The sequence below is a fragment of the Octodon degus genome, unplaced genomic scaffold (genome assembly GCF_000260255.1).
Source record: "Octodon degus isolate 3935 unplaced genomic scaffold, OctDeg1.0 scaffold00147, whole genome shotgun sequence".
NCBI lineage: Eukaryota > Metazoa > Chordata > Mammalia > Rodentia > Octodontidae > Octodon > Octodon degus.
Genome location: NW_004524723.1, coordinates 5,364,368 through 5,384,008, shown reverse-complemented (window position 1 = coordinate 5,384,008; position 19,641 = coordinate 5,364,368). Strand labels below are relative to the sequence as shown.

Sequence of the window (19,641 nt, the reverse complement as noted above, 5' to 3'; positions counted from 1 at the left end):
CCCCGGGCGGGTGTACGGGCGCCGCTGGCTCGTCCTGCTGCTCTTCTCGCTGCTGGCCTTCGCGCAGGGCCTGGTGTGGAACACCTGGGGCCCCATCCAGAACTCGGCGCGCCAGGCCTACGGCTTCTCCAGCTGGGACATCGCGCTGCTCGTGCTGTGGGGCCCCATCGGCTTCCTGCCCTGCTTCGCGTTCATGTGGCTCATGGACAAGAGAGGTGAGGGGCGCGGCGGGGCGGGGGTCCCCACGGCGCCGCCCTCCCCAGTAGCCCCAGCCTTCCCGGGGCTCCCGGGGCTTGGCCTGAGGGTCTTGTGAGCTGATCGTGTTGCTGGCGTTGACCCCAGAGCGACAGTTATGGGCAAGCTGCTGTGCAAATACTTCTTTTTAAGATCGAGACCCTTTGTGCAGTACTGGGGATTCAAGCGATCCTTAAACGAGCACGCCTTTTGGTTATTGTGGACAGCGGAGCATCGTAGGGCACGTGTTCTAAACATTTTCTCTACCTGACAAATTGACTGATGCTTTGACTTCAGAGAGCTTTGGGATGTTGAGGGTGAAAGATCAGAAAATAGATGGATGATGCCAGATGTGAGGAAGTAATGAGTTGGCTTTGTATAATAGATGACTCCTGCCCTCGCCGAGCTCTGGAGAAGCCTAGCTCTGACGCCTGGGCTACTGGAAGGGAGTGCATCACAGCTTTTAAAATGTGTACGTATGACCATGTAGCTTTTTCAGATGTGGTTTATGACCCAGGTAAAGCTCATAGATGAACGAAGGTTCTCTTTTATACGAGAGTGTCGTGGATGTCTCACTTTACTGCTTGCCAGTGTTATTATATGAAGAGGTCTTAGGAAAAGTAGCCTTAGTATCATTTGGGTCAAGATACTAAAGTGTCTCACCTAAGTGGTATTTGATTGGTAGTAATAATCTACCCTTAAAAAGATAGGGCCAGGTTGTGGCACATGCCTGTAATCCCAGCACTTGAGAGGCTGAGACAGGAAGATCTTATGAGTTGAGAACAGCCTGGGATACAAAGTGAGCTCAAGGCCACCCTGAACTGCATTGGGAGATCCTGTCTCACAAGACAAATAAATAAATAAATAAATACATAAATAAATAAATAGCTATTGCACAATATTTTAGATTTGGGAAATGGATAATGTTTGGGAACTACCTTGTATATTTTGTGCTTCAACCTTATATACATTTTATTGAAATGAGTTATTTGGTTATATTTGGATAATTGGCTTTGTGGGGATTGCTATAACAAAATGCTACACAAAATTTATGTCTAAGTTTAGAAGGCTGGGAAGTCCAAGATTAAGACTTGGGCAGAGTCTGTGTCTGGTGAGGGCCTGCTTCCTACACAGTGCTTTTCCTTGTAAGGGGTTGAAGGTTCTTTTTCTTCCTGGATGAGGCCAGAGGTCTCTCTGGGGTCTCTCATGTAAAGCCCACTAACTCCACCCAGGTTAATGTCCTCATAACCTAATCACACTCAAAGGCTCCATCCGCTAATTCTTTTACCCTGAGAATTAGGATTTCAGCGTATGAATTTGAGGGGAACGCAAACATTGAGACCATAGCAAATTTAAGCATAGGTCAGCATAAAAGTGCAATTGCCTGGCACATAGTTAGCACTCAAATTATTTGTTTTTGAGAGAATTAAATGGCAAAATGATGTTAGCAGCTATACTTGCTCTCTCATCCTGACTCCTGACAGTTCTGCCATAGGAATTCATCTGGAAAAAAAGACTGGAATGGGTGATTGTGAATTCATCCACAGCCAACAATGATGGAGCTGCTAAGATGGGAGGTCAGGTTTAGGCCCAGAAGCACGGTGTTCGGAACATGAAGGAAAATAGCCTATAGTAGTCTGTACTGGTGAGCTTTGACTGACAGGTTTAATGAATTTTAAAGTTTGTGTAACAAGAATGATGGAGGTGTAAACATCATGATGTATAATACAAAGGGATCTGGGTGTGTCCCGCTTCAAAGGAAATGATTTAGATCAAGAGAAAGAGGAATTGGGTTTAATGCAGTATGTGTAGTTCTAGGAGGAAGAACTAGGCTGAGTGCAGCAATCCGTTCAATATACAGAAGAACCTGGTAAGAGTGAAAGGTGTCCTAGAATGTTGACTCTTCACTGTTGTGGGTCGTGCTGATGCAGAGGGTATGTGATAAATCCCTAGAGAGGGCTTCATGTACTGAAACTTCTTTGTGAATTTCTCATTTTCCTTTTGAGGGTTTTTGTTTGCTGTTGAACTAAATTACGGACTTTCTTTGTATTTTATCATTTTTTTCCACTAGTGTCTTTCCCCTATTCTAAAATTCATTCTAGGGTCTCCTTTGCGTTTGTTATTTTTTCCCAGCCCCACCCCCACCTCACCCTGACAATTCCTCAGTTACTTTTTGGAAAGTTTGACCCAACTTAGGGATGTCAAAAGACTAAATTATACAATAAATGTGACTACTGAGCTAATGGCTTTTATTTATGATTGATGAATTTGGAAGCTCTATTCTATAAAACAGAATGACATTGAGAAAACACTCAAAACAACAAAACACGGAATGACAAGTTCCACTGGGAAAAAGGAAGAGTTGAGGGTGTTGTAAGGTAGGAACAGGAAATAGAATAGTTTCAAACACACACACACACACACACACACACACACACACACACATACTACTACTTGATTGGCTGGTTGGCATCACATTACTGCTGTTCATTTTTCTGGTAAAGATTAAAACAGAAACGTGTCATGCTTACTGAATGAAGTACACTGATTTTTTTTTTTTTAATTCTTTCAGGAAAAACTGGTTTGTTTAATGGTCTCTCTGCTTCCCTAACATTGCCATTTGTTTTTACATTATTTCAATTTGATTATTTAGCATGAATGATTCCATTTTTGCTTTCGTACGGTCTTTTGGGTCGTGGTGCAAGAGGTCAATCCAAGACAGTGACCTCTCATAATTTTTGTGTAATAAGGAAAAAAATCCTCTCTTCTAGTTTCTTTTCACTGAGGAAAATTTTTAATATTTTTCTCTAACCTTAGCCAACCTTGTTTTTATGGTAGAAAAATGTTAATTTTCATCATTTTTAAAATAATTGTGTCTGTTGTCTATGGCCAGATAAATTAGAAGCTGTTTATTCACTTCATAAGTGTATTACTTTAGAAATCATTTTTAAAAATATGCATATCTCAGTGAATTAAAGTGCTTGCAAGCAGGCACAGGGGCCAGGGGTTCATGCCCCAGCCTGCTGTGCCAGCCCCGCCCCCGGGGCTTGCTGAGACAGCAGTTGAGACTAGACGTGGTGGCTCAGGCCTGTAATCCCAGCTCTTGGGAGGCTGTAAACAGGTGGATCACTATGAGTCCGATCTAGTAGTGAGACCCCAAACACCCTCTAGACCCTTCCCTAATATATAAAAAAACCAAAAAATAATAAAATAAAACTTTTTATTAGTACATGTTTGTGATATATAATGAATACATTCACCTGGAGAGATGCTGCATATCCATATCCTATCTTAATTATTTTTACTTCTCCTTTTCTTTCTCCTGTGTCTGACTTATTTCGCTTTGCTTTATGGTCAAAAAATACATTTATTTTTCTTTTTTTAATTTTTTAAAAAATTTTATGTATTTAGTACAGGGCCTACAGGGTCTAAAGGTCTCACCCTGATCGAACTCTAGTGAGTCTCCAGTTTTCAGCCTCCCAAGTGCTGGGATTACAGGCACATGCCACCACGCCTAGTCTCAATCATCTCAGCCTGCCCCCTGGAGGTGGGGCCAGCGCCGCACGCATGCTGGGGATTGAACCCTGGCTGCTTCGCTCTGCCTAAGCTGATGCTTTAGTCTGCTGAGCTGTCTGACCAGCCCTCATTTTTCTACTCAAATTTGTCCTTTTTATGGCTGAGTAGTACTCCATTTTTATTCTTCTGTTGGTGGACCTATATGTCATTGCCAAGGTTTAGCTATTATGAGCAGTGCTGCTATAAACATAGGTGTACATGTTTCATGGTAATACAATGTTTTAACTCTTTTTGGAAAAAGGAATAGAGCTGCTTTAAATGGAATCTCTATTTTTAGTGCTCTGAGCAATCTGCCTATATTCTGATTCCCACAATGGTGTCACTGGTTTACAGTTCCACCGACAATATACAAGGTTCCTTTTTCCCCACACCTGACCTACAGTTGTTTTTTGAGTTCTTGATGATAACCCTTCTTTCTGGGGTAAGATGAGTCTCAGTAGTTTTAGACTTGCATTTCTCTAATGACCAAAGATGCTGAGCATTTTTCATATTTTTTTTTAACTATTTGTATTTTTTCTTTTGAGAAATGTTTGTTCATTTTGATTGCCTATCTTTTGATTGGGTCTTTGCAGAAGTTTAATTTTTTAGTTATTCATATGTCCTAGATCTTAGTCCTCTTTCTAATGAATAGCTGGAAAAATGTTTTTCCCATTCTTCAGGTTGTATCTTTACTCTGTTGATTATATTCTTTGCTGTGCAGAAGTTTGTTTATTTTTTAATTTCCCAGCAGATTTTTCTCTTTAACCTCTTTGACGAATTTTGATTTGATTTTAGTGCAGGGTAAGAGGCATGGGTCTCGAGTCTTTCTTTTGCATGTGCCTAGCCAGTTGTCCCAGCATTATTTATTAAAGAAGCTGTCTTTTCTCCAGCATGTTTTTTGGCTTCTTTGTCAAAATCAGATAGCTGAATATGTCCGGGATTGTTTCTACATCCTCTATTCTGTTCCATTGTTCCACACACCTGTTTCTATGTCAATACCGTACTGTTTTTATCATTGCAGCTTTGAAATATAACTTGAAATCTGGGATTGTGATGTTTCCTGCTCTATTCTTGTTGCTGAGGACTGCTTCTGCCATTCTGTGTCTCTTCTGGTTCCATATACATTTTATGATTGTATTTTTCTAGTTTGGTGATGGGTGCTGTTGACATTTTGACAAGAATTGCATGAAATCTATAAATCAGTTTGGTTGAAAGGTAACTTTGACAATATTGTTTCTGCCTACCCAGGAACAGGGAATGTCTTTCCATTTTCAATAGTCTCTTCAATCTCTTTTCTTGGAATACTATAGTTTTCCTTATAGAGGTCTTTCGCTTCCTTGCTTAGGTTAATTCCTAAGTATTTGAATTTTTTAAAGCTGTTGTGAATGGGTAGAAATTCTTCATGGTTCTTACAGCCATATGGTGACTTCAGTTTTATATTTTATGTTGGTTGAAGGTTTAAACAGTGATCTTTTTCAGGAAGTAGTTTTCCTTTTCAGTGGTGAAAGCTAATGAACTTTCACATGTTGGTTGGCTTGCAAGCACAGAAAGCAAATTCTCTGCTTTTTCTGGATGCTAAAGCAAGCATCTTATTGCCTAGAATGTCTGGTTTTCATTCTACAAGAGGTGCTACGCAGTATAGCACAGAAGAGGACCTGTTATGGTACCGAGATGGCTGTTGTACCTCTTTTCCCTTTTCATTTACCAGCAAGGAAGTAGACGAGAACTAGCTAGGGAGATAATAGGCAAGCCAGGAGCAAATGCACCCTAAAACTCAAGACAGTTTTGAGGAGATGACACCGAATGTGTGCTGGGCACTGAGGATAGAGTCCTCCCAGAGGCTACATCTAGTGAGGAGATCCAGGCAGCACATTTTTTAAAAAATTTAATTGTTTATTGGTACAATTTAGGTATATACAATGATCACACTCACATAGGAAATTTGTACCTACCCATAGTATACCTTGATTTCTCATCTCTTCTGCTCCCATCCCTTCAGCCCTTCTTCTTCCTCCTTGTTTACAAAGCTTTGTTTCCGTTTTATCCTTATTGTTTTTTCTTTTCCCTTCCTTTCCCTCTCCATCTTCTCTAGTTCCCCTTTCCTTTTGAGCAATTTTTTCCATTTCACCATACTTCTTCTACAGTTTGGTTCTTATTTACACTTTCAGTTTCTCACACAAGTGAGACAATGTGATATTTACATTGATATTTGTTTCTGAGATACCATGCATTTGCTACAGTGTGTTTAAGGCTGTAGGGTTGGGCCCTGCTGAGGCCCACGCCAGTACTGGAGGGTGCGAGATAAGACTGGCTGCGAGAGGTGTATGTGAGGAAGGGGGAGGATAAGAAGTGTTTTCTATTCTGCTTTCACTGAATAGCCAGAAATTTTGCAGGCTTAGGCAGAGCCTCTCTGAATGGCTTTGTAGACCCGTAGACTGGGGACTGATAGGCACTGGCTGGCCTTTAAGGTTAATGAGAGTAAGAACCAGGATGGTAGAGAAGTTGCTGTGTGTTTAGGAGTCCCTCTTGTGTCTTTATAGAATACGGAAGTTTGAGAATCAGGGGATAAGTGGTCCTTTGGAGAGACACAGGGCTTGTGTTTGTTTCATGTCATTTCTGGAGAGAAGGATGTTCAGCTTGGTGATTGAGGGGCAAATATTTTAATAAGGTCTCTTGAGTCATATTTAATTTTTTTTTTTTTTAGGGTTTTGGGGACTTGGACCGACAGGGTAAAGTTGCAGAGGGTCAGGACCTGGGCCCTCAGGGCTTGTGAGGCACAGTGGGTCTTATAAGCGCATGTAGCTATCTGTGGTTAAGGGTTTGACGGAAGAGAAGTTATTCTGTGGAGAGAAATTGCTCCAGAGTGGCTGTGCCAATTGTAGCTGTTTCTGTATTATGGGATGGCAACATTAACTGGACTGTCCATGAAATAAGGGAAACAGAAGGTGTTTCTTGTAACCTGTACCTTAGTGGGACTGGAGTGGCCTCTATGGCTTGTGGTGAAGCAGACATGCAGAGGTGACATTTATTTGCTAATGTGGGGTTGGTTTTGTGGACCTATGAATAGGTACTTGTGAGGGTGTCAATTAGGTGAAAGGGAAGGACCAGGGAATGAAGATTTTGGTCTTACTCAGAAGGGGCTGTCAAAAAGATTAGGAAAGGGGCTGGTGAGATGGCTCAGTGGTCTAAAGCACCTACTTAGAACAAGCTTAGCAAAGCACAGGGACCGCCGTTCAATCCCCCAGCACCACATGCCAGTGAGCCCCGCCCACTGGTGGGCTGAGCTGGCCACACACATAAATAAATAAATAAATAAAATTAAAAAAAAAAAAAGATTAGGAAAGAAAAGAGAGATGAAGTTAGGGGGAAAGTGGTGTGGAATGAGGTGAGGGGGTTCTGTGGTTTGGTTTTTAGTATGCATAGTGGTACCAGAATGAGTACTGTCAGAATGAGGAAGGGCAGGGCAGGGAGGACTCTGCAAGTTGGGCCAGTCCAAGGGAGCAGCCAACGCTAAACCTGTGGCACAGATGAGGGCCAGGGGAATGCAGGGTAGTGGCAAAGGAGGTGGCAAGACATGTAGGGCATTTAGGAGGAATGTGAGTAAGTGGATTTCATCAAGGGAGAAGTCACAGAGTTCTTCTATCCAGAGAAAGAGAAAGTCTAGGGAGTTAGATCAAGGATGCAGCCACGCAAGGTCAAGACAGACTTCCCTCAGAAAGAGTGTAAAGCGACAGATGAGACAGGAGTTAGACATTTACTTATTGGCTATCCACATCAACTGAAGAGAAGTTGGAGAGAGAGACTCCCTGTGATTGCCAGTGGAATGGCTGGGTGGGAGTGGCCTGGGATTTGATCTTGAGGTCATGGTCTGCAGGGCAAAACTAGTCATGAACAATGGAGGGGTGGTGTCTTGTAGGTGGGTGCCTGTTGGAGTGCTGTGGACCCACTTGAGGTTCTGTCCACCTGGCTTTTAGGGGTGAAGGCTATAACTCTTTTATCACAACTAACATATCAGTCAGGTCATCCTCAAATGTTGATTGCTGGGGGAAGGTAAAATAAACTTAGCTACCCTGCAGTTTTCTTATCTAACTAGTTGGAGAACAGTGAGGTCATCCCCCAGAGGGTTGGTTTTAGGAGGGTTTGGTCCCAGAAGAAAAGAGTGGCCATACAAAAGCAGAAAGGTGGCCAGAGAGATGACTCAGTGGAATAAGCGCTTCCCTGGCAAGCACAAAGCGCTTCCCTGGCAATCACAAGGGCCTGAGTTCAATCGCCCATTTCTCAAAAAAAAAAAGAAAAGAAACAAACAAAAGCTGAAAGAAACTATACCTGGTAGGCTCTAGTGGTATTGTCCTAATTCAGAGGAGGGTGATGGGAAAGAGGAGATCCAGTCTCCTTTAAGTTGAAGGGAGAGTTTTATAAGGTGGGCCTTTATAAAGCTGTTGGTTTTTTTCTATCTTTCCTGATAATTGGGGTTGGTATGGGGTATGGAGGTTCCCCTTTACTCCAAGGGAGCCATCTGGGTGATTTGAGCAGTGAAAGCAGGTCAGTTGTCTGACTGGGTAGAAATGGGGAGCCCAAAATGAGGACAGATTCAGCTTTTTCAGTGGCAGTGGGAAAAGCCTCAGAATGTGAATGTATCTATCCGTACCAGGAGCTCTGTGAACCCTCTGAGTCTAGGCATATGTGTAAAGTCTGTTTGCCAGTCAAAAGGGGAACCCATGAGCTTGATGGGTTGGAAAGGGAGGAGGATGAAAGAGACCTTGGTAGGATGTAAAGTGGCAGGCGGAGCAGTGAGCAGTGATGTCTTGTAGTAAGGTTTTCCATGAGGGGGCTGATAGGAGTGTCTGCAGTACCTGCTAAGGGGCTTGTACCCTACAAGAAAGCTGTTGTGGAGAGAATCTGGAAGGTGAGAGCTAGGGAAGAGGAGTGTTCTTTTGTTTTAGAATCATCCAATGCTATAGGAAGTGTCTTATATTCGGAAACTTCAGGGGAGTATGTGGGGGAAATGCCAGTTAGGCTAAGGTATTGGCCCATGGTAGGTTTAAGTGGGGCCTTTGTGGAAGAAGCTATTACTCTTGCAGTTTTGTCTGCAAAGGAGTTTCCCTGTGCTGTGGGGTCTTTAGACTTTTGGTGACGTCTGCAATGAATGACTCCTACTTAGGAAGGTAAGAGTGCAACCTTTGGGAGGGGCTTTGATTAAGTTTGAGTTTATAACAGAGGACCCCCTCATTGTGAGGTAGCCTCTCTCTGGCCAGGTGAAAGAATGATTATGAAGGATATGAAAGGCATAATTTGAATCTGTGTAGAAGTTGGCTTTGTGTCCTTTGACCAGCGTTAGTGCCAGGGTTAAAGCCTGTTAGGAAGTTGTGTGTGGTGGCAGGGCTTGGGTCTCTGTGACTGAGTCTGATGTGACAGTTACATATCCTGTGCTGGCTGGTAAGGAGTTAGTGGCTTTGTATGACCTTCCCTTTATAAACCATATATGTTATGGGTCCTGTAAAGAATGCTTGTCGTGAGGGGATGCAGTGCTTGTGAATGAGAGAAAGACAGTCATGATCCCATGCTGTAGGGTATGTTTAGTTTTAGCTTGGCATGGGATCAGGGTAGGGCAAGACTGAAGTCTTTTCCTGGATCTACAGTGAGTAGGTGTTTGCAAGAAGAGGGCATAGAGCTATATAAGAGCTGTGAGACTGAGATTAAGTGTGGAAGGTGAGAAGAAGACACATTGTGAGAAGAATAGAATAATTAGTGTGTGATGGATGAGTTTTAGGGTTTCTAAGAGCATGATTGTGGCAGCAGCTGCAGCTCTTAGACAAAGCAGCCATCCAAGATGGTGGAATCTATTTGTTTTGACAGAAAAGCATCTGGCCTGGCCAAACACTGCAGCTGCACATCCCCTTTCCTCAGGGTGTGGTGTGAGAAGGGGTGACTGGGATCTGGGATAGACCAGAGGTGGAGCCAAGGCCAAGGTCTGCTTTAGTTTTGTGAATGGTGGGTATGGGAAGGACTTGGTATCTAATGGGTCTGTGGGATTTCGTTGGGTTAGTTCACTGAGGGATTTTGTTAGGAGAGCAAGTCCTAGAATCCACAGATGAAAATGCATATGATCCCTAGAAAGGAGAGTTGTGTGGTGACTGGTGGTGGGATTTCGGACACAGTGTGTACCCTTTCAGGGAGAAGAATTTGGTATGATTGAGTATAGAGAATGATTCCTAGGTATGTTACTAAGAGAGAAGAGGACTGAGCCTTTGAGGATAAGACACAATGGATCCCCTCTGATCTAAATGTTGTAGGAGGGAAATGGTTCCTTGGCAGTAGGATTCAAAAGATGAGCTACAGAGGAGGTCATCGACATATTGTAACAGATGAAAGGTGAGAGGGTGGAAGGCGAGTAAGCCCTGAGCAAGGGCTTGGCTGAGTAGTGGGGGCTGCCCTTGAACTCTTGGGGCAGTACTGTCCAAGTGAGTTGCTGTGACTGGTGAGTATCTGGGTCAGTCTGCGTAAAAGCAAAGAGAGGCTGTGAAGCACAGTGTAAGAAGATTGTGAAGAAAGCATCTTTTGTGGTTTTTTTCTTTAACCAGAAGTTGAATTCAGGGCCTCACACTTGCCAAGCTGGTTCTGAGCTATATCCCTGGCCCTGAAGAAAGCATCTGTTAAGTCAGGGTTGGAATGGTGGATGCCGTTTGAGGAATGAAGGACAGGAGGGTATACGGGTTGGGAACAACAGGGTGGATGGGAAGGACAATTTAATTTGTAGTTTGGAGGTCCTGCATTTGAAGACTGGTGTGCTGCAGATGGTGAGGATAATAGGGGGTCTGTTTTGAGACTGGGGGTACTTTAGGGGAAGTTATTTGGGATTAGGAGTTTGTGTTTGAGAAGACATTTAATGGTGGGCTTTAGTCCCTGTGGAGCTGGCTCTGGCCAAGGTTATTAGCATTGTGCTAGATAGCCACCACTGTCTTGTTGCAATGGAATGAGAAGAGATGAATGGTGCTGGGCAGCAGAGGGATGGAGGTGCCCCAGACATGAGGGTTGAGGAATGGAGAGGAGATGGGGTGTGGAGAAAATGCAGTCTCAAGTGCAAGAAGGGAGGTTGCAGGATAGAGTTTGAGCCAGGAGTAAGGCTAGCAGACAGTTTTACTAGTATGTCCTAGCTGAGGATGGGGATAGGACAAGTAGGAAAGGCCAAGAATAAATGTGAGAAAAATTGTCTCAACTGTCGTGAAGGTAAGGAAGTCTTGAATGGCCTGGATATAGTGCTATCAATTCCTGCAACAGTAATTGGAGCTAAAGTTAGCTTTCCTGAAAATGAGGAGGAGGTGGGATGGACAACCCTGCACATATCCTCAAGCCTTGCCAGACCTGCCCTGAAGGCATCCTGAGCCAACCCCTCCCCCCAAAAAAAAAATCGTTCAGAAGTGAAATGTTCTTAACTTCCACTATAAGATTTACCAGAGGGGCTGGGGAGATAGATAGCTCAGTAGAATAAGCACTTGCCTGGCAAGCACAAGGTCCTGAGTTCAATCCCTGGTACCAAAAAAAAAAAAAAAAAAAAAAAAAGATTTACCTGGAGTTCAGCAGCTCAGATGGTCCAGGGGCCTTCTGAGACTCCTGGAGTGTGTCAGTCTTCTGAGGCACAACCCAAAAAAATCAGGAATGAAGCTGGAGCCTGGCAGGTGGTTATGGGAGGAGGCTCCTGGCATGGGAATGGCCACCACAGGACAGTCTGACTTCCATTGAGGGCCCCCAAACATGGGATATGGCTTAGGGGTGGTCCCAGGTTTTGGCACTAGCTGTTAGGATGAGTTGAGGCACGATTGAGACCACCGAGACAGGCAAAGTTGAAGCATCCGGCATAGTTCATTTCCGCCTGGGTGTAGGCAGGTCAAGACTGTTGACCAAGAGTTGGGTGTAGGTTAACTTTATGGGGGGTTTGGATAGGGGATGGGGCTGTTGGAGAGGGATGGAAAATTTTGTAAGTTTTAGAGTGGAGATCACAGGGCAGAGGGGGCTTTGTGGTTCGATCTCATGCAGGCAGCTGCCTAGGACAGTTTGTTGGTCTCATATTGCAAGCTCTGGCTCCCTGTTGTCTGTCTCTGCAGGTGCTGGCAGTCAATATTCTTCTTGGGTAGTTTTTCTTCTCTGTCTAGATGGGGGGCTGACAGACCTCACTCCTAAAGTGTGTTTGAGTAGATACCTGAGGGGAAAAGGAGGCCTGATGAGTCAATTTTAGACAAGACTGAGATAAACAGAATGTCAGAGGTACTAGAACTTGTTTGACATATCCAAGAAAGACTGATTGGCAGAGAGTAAGTGAAGGAAACTGGCAGGAGATGTGGTCAGGGAAGTAGTGAGAAGCTGCTTTTGCAGGGCCTTGAAAGCCATTATAAGGACTGTTGGCTCCTAAGAAGTGAGGGTAGATCACCATGGAGAACTTGGAGCAGAGGAGTCCAGAGCTTACTGTGCTATTCCCTTGAGGACATGGGCAGAGCAGGGAGTTGGGCTAGGAAACAACTGCATGCCCTAGGTGCAACCCAAAACCCACTTATTTGTCCCAAAGTGCCAGCACTGCAATCAAACCTGAGTACTGACTGAGGTTTTAGTTTAGAAAAGACAACTCATACAGTAATATCTCTTGTCTTAAAAGAAATACACAGTAATGGAGCTTTCAGTGATACAATCAGCTTTTGCATTTGGCGAGCTTTTACTCAATGTGATTTTTGCTGTTGTATGTATGCTGATAGTTTGTAAAGCATGGGTTGTGATGACTTGCGCAGACAGAGAGGGCTCTATGTGACCACTGCAGCCTGGGTGCTTAGATTTGCTACCACTTGCTAGTGGAATGGCCCAGAGGAGAGCTTCAGACTCGGGAGACAGTAGCATAGGATGCGAGAAATGAAGAAATTACAGTAGAATTGTTGATGGATCAGATTCAGGGCAAAGAAAGAAAAGTCTCAGCAATTTTTCATCTTGTTAGTGTTAGTCATAGGTGGAATAGAGCTTTGCTTTAGTGAGATCAAGACTGTGGAAGGAGCAGGTTGGAGTCAGATAGATGGCTTAGAGATTAAGTTTGAAATGCAAGACAGATAAAACTTATCAGCTGGATATCAGATACACACATATGGATTTGGGGAACTGGCCCATACAGTAACTTTGGGAGTTCACAGTTATAAAGATTTTAAAGGCTTGGGGCTAGATGAGATCATTGTGGAGAGAAGTGTAGCTTCTGAAGAGGACTGGGCCCTGGGGCATTCCAGTATTTAGAGGTTGTGGAGATAAACAAAAAGAACCAGCTAGTGATGACTGAGAAAAGAGACTTGGCTTTAGCAACATAGAAATCTTTAGTGTCCTTCAAGAAATGGTTCTCAAAAAAAAAAAAAAAATGGTTCTACTGGAATGACATGGAGTGTTTAAAATAAAATGCAAGGAGAACTGAACCCTATGAGTCACTTCTCTCAAGACATTCTGCCGTAAAGGGCAGGAGAGGAATGGAGCAGGAGCCAGAGGGAATGTGGATGCTGAGGTGTTTTGTTTTGGTGTAAGAGACATTAAAGCTTTTCTCTGTAATGTCGTCCACAAATGGATTGAGAAGAAAGGGGGAAATTGGTGCTGTTAGAGGGAGAGAAGGAAATTTCTGTAGCCATGTCCTTGAATAAGCAAGATGAAATACAGTCTTCCTGAGCACAGTTGGCCTTAGAAGCTTTGACAGCTGACTTTTTAGTAGCAACAAATGAGAAGGTAGAGGTTAGATGTAGATGCATATGATGGACTATGGAAGCTTATGGAAGTTACTTGGATTGTATGTCTCAGAAAATTGGAAAAAAAAAAAAATCACCTGATATGTTAGGGTAGAGGAGCAGCTATTAGAGAAAGAATAACAATGAAACTATTTTTCTAAGAAAGGAGAAAACACAGGGACTGTGAAATCATAGTTGGGTTGTTGGGTAGTACTGAGGGAGAGGGTAAGAAAGAGATTGATTTAACCATAATTGTAGTAGGAATAACAAGAATGAAAGGTTGGGGCTGGTGAGATGGCTCAGTGGTCTAAAGCACCTACTTAGAACAAGCTAAGCCAAGCAAAGCACAGGGACCACGGTTCAATTCCCCAGCACCACATGCCAGCCAGCCCCGCCCCCTGGTGGGCTCAGCTGGCCACACACATACATAAATAAATAAATAAATAAATAAATAAATGAAAGGTTGTATAGGCAATGATGTAATAAGATATGGAATCTAGGCTCAATACAGAAAAGAGAAAATATCCTGAGATGAATGGAAAAAAGTAGTCGGCTCTAAAATTGTCATTCATTTTACATCAGAAGTTTGTTGCTATCAGTACATGAGAGGGAGTAAATTGGGAAAACAGGAGGTAATGCTTGAAGAATAAGATGCTTGACACAAGATTGTGTCATATGTGCAGTTATGGTGAGATAAGATCAGAGTGTAACCAAAGAGCAAATGCCTGGTTGGTTGCAGGACATGGTTGTGGAGTAACAGGGCTGTGAACTGCTAAGTCAGGCCATTAAATGGATCATCTAATGGATACTGATATCACCAGATTTGTGGAAGGAGTGGTGTTCAAAGGAGTAATAATGAGCCAAGACATTTTAAAGCAGTGAGAGTGAGTGGCCTGGAGATGGGTGTGTGGTAGTCTGCAGAAAAATACAACAAAGTCATAGGTGTTGTCCTTATTTACTTATGTGGTTTTTACAGAGCTAGGGAAAGAACCCAGTGCCTCGTGCATGCAAGGCAAGAGCTCTAGCCACATCTCCAGCCCAAGTGGTAGATTTCATAATCAAATAAAACAAATCAAAGGCTGTCTGGCCGTAATGGAAAAAGTAAGAAATGCATTTATCCTTCTATCTTTTTTTTTTTTTTTTTTGCTCTGAATGCCCTCAGGGCAGGTTTGGTTGGCTTGAGTTGTGGGGATCGAACCACAGCAACCTGAACCTGACTGTTTTGTTGAAGCAGCGACTTAAAGAACTGAGCTAAGGGGCAGGCCTCCTATCCTTCTATCTTAAGCAACTAACAACAAATAAATTAAAAATACTGTGTATGAAACAGTGGTTCTCAGACCTTGGATAATAGGTAGGGTGGGGCAATGATTTCTACAGTGACTTTAGTTTACTTTCTGGGGAGAATTTCCAGTCTAGCAGGTTTCCTAAGCTGAGGAGATAAAATTCAGAAGAGACCATAATAACTAAAATACTTAGTGGAGACTCCCAGAGTAGAGGAAGAAACATAGAGAGAAAGCTGTGGATCTTCAGGGGTTCTTCTCAAGTCTTCCACTGAGCACTGATCAGTGGATAGTGAGGAAACTTCCTGAGACTAGAGAAAGAAACACCCAAAAGGAGCAAGCAGAACAGTTCTCCACATTTGCAAGTAACTGGGAATAGTTCACATTTCCAACAGCCAGAGTGCAAACACTCACATGCGGGCACTCTGAGTATATGTTCAAGAACGTTAAGAAGGCTTGAGATGTCAAGAAGAGACGTAGAAACAGAAAACCAGCATTAAATTTCTACAAATGAAAATTGTTACCACAAGTGATGAAACAGAATTATTGTTGAGGATTTGACAGCAGATGAGACATTGTAAAGAAAAGATCAAAGATTTAGCTATAGAAACTATGCACAGTAGAACACAGAGGAATAAAGATGAGAAATTAACAAAAATCATGAGCATCTGTGAGCTGTGGAACAGTTTCAGTTGACCTAATATACATGTAATTGGAACCCCTAGAAAGAAAAAAGGGGAAGTTGTTTTCTTCAAGAGAAAAGTTTCAGAAGTCTCCAAACTTGCTCACTATACTCACTGCCATGGCTTAGATCTGTACCGTCCCCCCAGATCTCATGTAATCAGAGGTGGGGCTAGTAAGGTAATGGGGTCTTGGGGTGCTGCGCTCAGCAGTGGACTGGTGCACTGAAGAGTTCATTCTGTCCGAGGCTGGACAGAATTGGAAGCACGCCTAGCTCCTCCCTTCTCTCTGCTTCCTGGCTGCCTGGGAGTGAGCAGCTTCCCTCTTCTGCCTTGGAGCCAGATGGTCCTGTGAATCCTTGGACTCAATCCTCTGAAACTCATGAATCAAAATAAACCTTTCCTCCTTTAGATTATAGATGTTGGGTATTTTGTCCCAGAAGCCGGGAAGTGACTAATACACCCACACATCTAGGAATCCCAGAAGGAAAAGAGCATGAAGAAAATTACATCAGAGGGCATCATAGTCATATTGCTTAACACCAGTGACGAAGAAAAATCATAAAAGTATGAAGGAAAAGTGGAAAGTTTGGGGTAGAGAGAGTAACAAGGAATGAGAAGTGGCAGTGGAGGGTCCAGGATATATAGCTCAGCAGCCTAAGCATCTGCCTGGCAAGTGCAAGGTCCTGAATTCGATCCCCAGTACCAAAAACAAAAACAAAACTGTGCAGTGAGAAGTGGTAGTGGAAGCAGTGTTCCTAAGAGAGAGAAGTTAGCGGAAGAACATGGAGAGACCGTTTAGAGAAGAACTGGAGAATGGAGGAGCTCCAGCACCTGAGTGGCCCTCCTGAAGGAAAGGGGACAGGCTTCTGGAGTTAGAGAGTGGGTGAAGGTGAGGTCAGCCGGGGGATGCAAACACATGCAGTGGGGTAAAGCTCCCTTGGGCCCGTGTGATCAGGATAGACAGACACAACGTGCCTCGCCCGCAAAGGCAGATCAGGGTGGCCAGGCTGTGATGGTTGTGGGCAGGGAATAGGCAGAGGCTCTCTTCACCCCCAGCTGGTGGAAGTGTGGATCCTGGGCAAGGGTGGTAGTACCAGACAAGCTGTGTGTGTGTGTGTGTGTGTGTGTGTGTGTGTGTGTGTGTGTTGGGGGGTTTTCCATCCACTTTGTCACCTATTTTAGAGACTTCCATCCCTATATCTAGTAGGTTCTCAACAAAAGAAATGTTCCCATCTTTTGAAAGGTTCCTGCAGGGTCTGGGTGCCATATTTGTATACAAATTTATTTTTCAGTCACAAATACATATGAATTTGTTATAATAATACTTTTCATCACATGGTTTGTGTACTTACATTTGAATACTGTGACCATTTGAGCTCTATTTATATAAAAGTTCTACATGTCTCTTATACCTATTTTGCAGGGGTCCCTATTAGGTCTCTTCCCTAGTTAAGCTGGTAACTTAATGATTATGTGGAATTAGTCATGAATTATCATTTGTCTATGAATGAAAACAAAAGACATTCAAGATTGCCTAAGTAGTATAGGTTAAGCAAGAAATCTACGGTGCTGTATCTTTGAAAAATCACTTTAATATCAGCTTTTCATGAACTCTTCATTCTTAAAAGTTTATATGAACTATTATATTGTCATATATTTGATTAAAAGCTCATTTGAGTATAAAAGTGTGCTAGCTTCTAGCAGTAACAATAAGAGCCTGATTATTTGGATCATGTGGCCATAAACTATGCCCCACTACTTCTTTACTAGTTTTTACCCTAATTGTGAGCAAAATCTTTAGAAAAAATAAACATAGTGAATAATACAAACCTTAGAGGCCCAAATCTACAAAATTCTATTCAGTATCTTAATGGATAGCCAGTGTATTCTTTTAATAGGAATGTTTTGCAAGTTTAGGGTATTTATGACAGTGTATATACTTTTCAGTAATTACGTTCTATTTCCTGTGGCTATATGTAGCTTTAAGTCTGTGTTCTCAGTAGAAACAGTAAATGAGCAATATGTATGCTTTGCTTGTTACTGAGAAGCTCCACTCTGTGTGGCTTTCCTTCTGCCAAGTTATCTTAATCATACTGAGGTTCTATGAGGATATTATAAAGTTAGTTCATGTCACAAATTATTCTCAGTGTAGTGCAGCATGTATACACCTAATCTGGACCTTATATTTATTTTTCTTGCTGTTTGATCTGTATAATTACAGTTTTATTGACTTTCATTTTCCTTCAAGCAGGGAAGCACTCTCACAACCAAACATTTAACCATCTATCCTCTATAAAAAAAAAATTCTTCTCAAAAAAAAAAGAAAGACACATGAGTCATTTATGTCTGCTCTCTTTGTGAAATGGCTTCAGGAGGATGATAGATTTTGGAAAAGTTAGAAGAAATATAGGCATCTCTGCCATAGACCTGGTATAAACCACCTGTATGTGATAGCTGCCACAAACAGATTAGGCACTAAAAAAAAAAAAAAAAAAAAAAAAAAAAAAAAAAAAAGATTATACACTAGTTCACTACTAATAAAATATAGTATTATAAAAATAGGACGATATACTGTATTATTCTTCAAATATTGTATCTATTTTTGGTTACCTTGTTTGGATGCATAGTTTTATATTCTCCTTTACTGTTTTATCCTATGAGCAACTAGACACACATTTTCAAAATAATTGTTCTTACGTGGAGTACAAAGTAAAAAGCTGTGACCCACATTATATTCTGAAGTCCAAAGCTGTGCTTTTTACTTTTTAGCAGCATCCTCTATGTTGAAAACGATTTGAGCCTTTTATTTTTTAACAACATCCTCTATGTTGAAAACAATTTGACAGATCAAGAAAAAGTAGCTGGGGGCCAGGGAGATGGCTCAGTATAATAAGTGCTTGCCTGGCAAGTGCAAGGGCCTGAGTTCAATCCCTGGTTCCACAAAAAAAAAAAAAAAAGAAAGAAAAAGAAAAAAAAGAAAGAAGAAGTAGCTGGCCAGATAGCTCAGTGGATTAAATCTGCCTGCTTAGGCAGACACAGGGATGGTTCCGCACTGAGACAGTGACTGAGACTGGGCGTGGGGGCACACACCTATGATCCCAGCACTTAGGAGGCTGAAAAACAGGAGGATCACTATGCATCTTACCTGTGTAGTGAGACCCTGTAAGCCCTGTACTAAATACATTTAAAAGAAAGAAAAACGTACTACACCATTATTGTACAGAGTCCTGAGATACTGCTTTCTGAGACCTTGTAGCAAGCATTAGGATGACTTGTTCGTAAATAAAATATGTAGCTGGCCAGTTGTTAATTCTTTTGAGAAAACTTCAAGTAGCAATTTGTCACCTTAAAATACTTGTTAGGGACAGTATAGTGTTGTTATTTTAGTAGCAGTTTGCATTTGAAAATTAAAAATTTTACTTGGACATATAAAATCAAAATACTTTGTCTTTTAAAATTATATTTTTGGGGGACTGTTAGGTAGCTCAGCAGACTAAAGCACCTATTTAGGCAAGTATAGGGACCACAGTTTGATCCCCAGCACCACATGTCATGCCAGCCCCACCCCCAGGGCAGGCTGAGCTGGCCAGAGTCCAGGGTATAGTGTGTGTACCTGTAATCCCAGCGCTGGGAACGCTGAAAGCAGGAGGATCACCACAAGTCTGAGCTGCGTAGTGAGACCCTACAGCAACCAAATACATTAAAAATAATAATAAAATATTAAAACAATTATATTATTGGGCTGGGGACATAGCTGAGCAACATAAGTGCCTTCCTGACAACTGTACAAATGCAAGGTCCTGAGCTCTATCCCTGGTACAAAAAAAAAAAAAAAAAAAAAATATATATATATATATATATATATATATACACACACATATAGTATTATATCTGAACATTCTAGATATTTGTTTTGAAAAATTAGAGCTAATAGAACTTTCGCTTTATCTTTGATCTGATCATTCCACTCTTCTATTAAAGTCAGTTTATATTCCACATGTGGGTTAGGTTTTTTCTTTTCTTTTTCTGTATTGGGGGTTATAGAGAAAAAAACATAGCATCAATTAATTAGGTAAGAGAAATTTTTTTTAAAGAGAAATATTTATTATTACCATTGAACTTCTTTAGGAGACAGTGAAACTAATCTGGCTT

At 42.1% G+C, this 19,641-nt stretch overlaps 1 protein-coding gene across 1 annotated transcript in view; it reads left to right on the top strand.

Annotated features, from left to right (window-relative positions):
- The first annotated feature begins 6 nt into the window (after window positions 1–6).
- Dirc2 (disrupted in renal carcinoma 2) overlaps window positions 7–19,641 on the top strand; it is a 98,609-nt gene continuing 78,974 nt past the window's right edge. Inside the window, exon 1 of the mRNA XM_004642187.2 lies at window positions 7–215. Within this exon, the coding sequence (XP_004642244.1) occupies window positions 194–215 (22 nt within the window). The 5' untranslated portion in view covers window positions 7–193. The remainder of the gene's footprint in view (window positions 216–19,641) is intronic.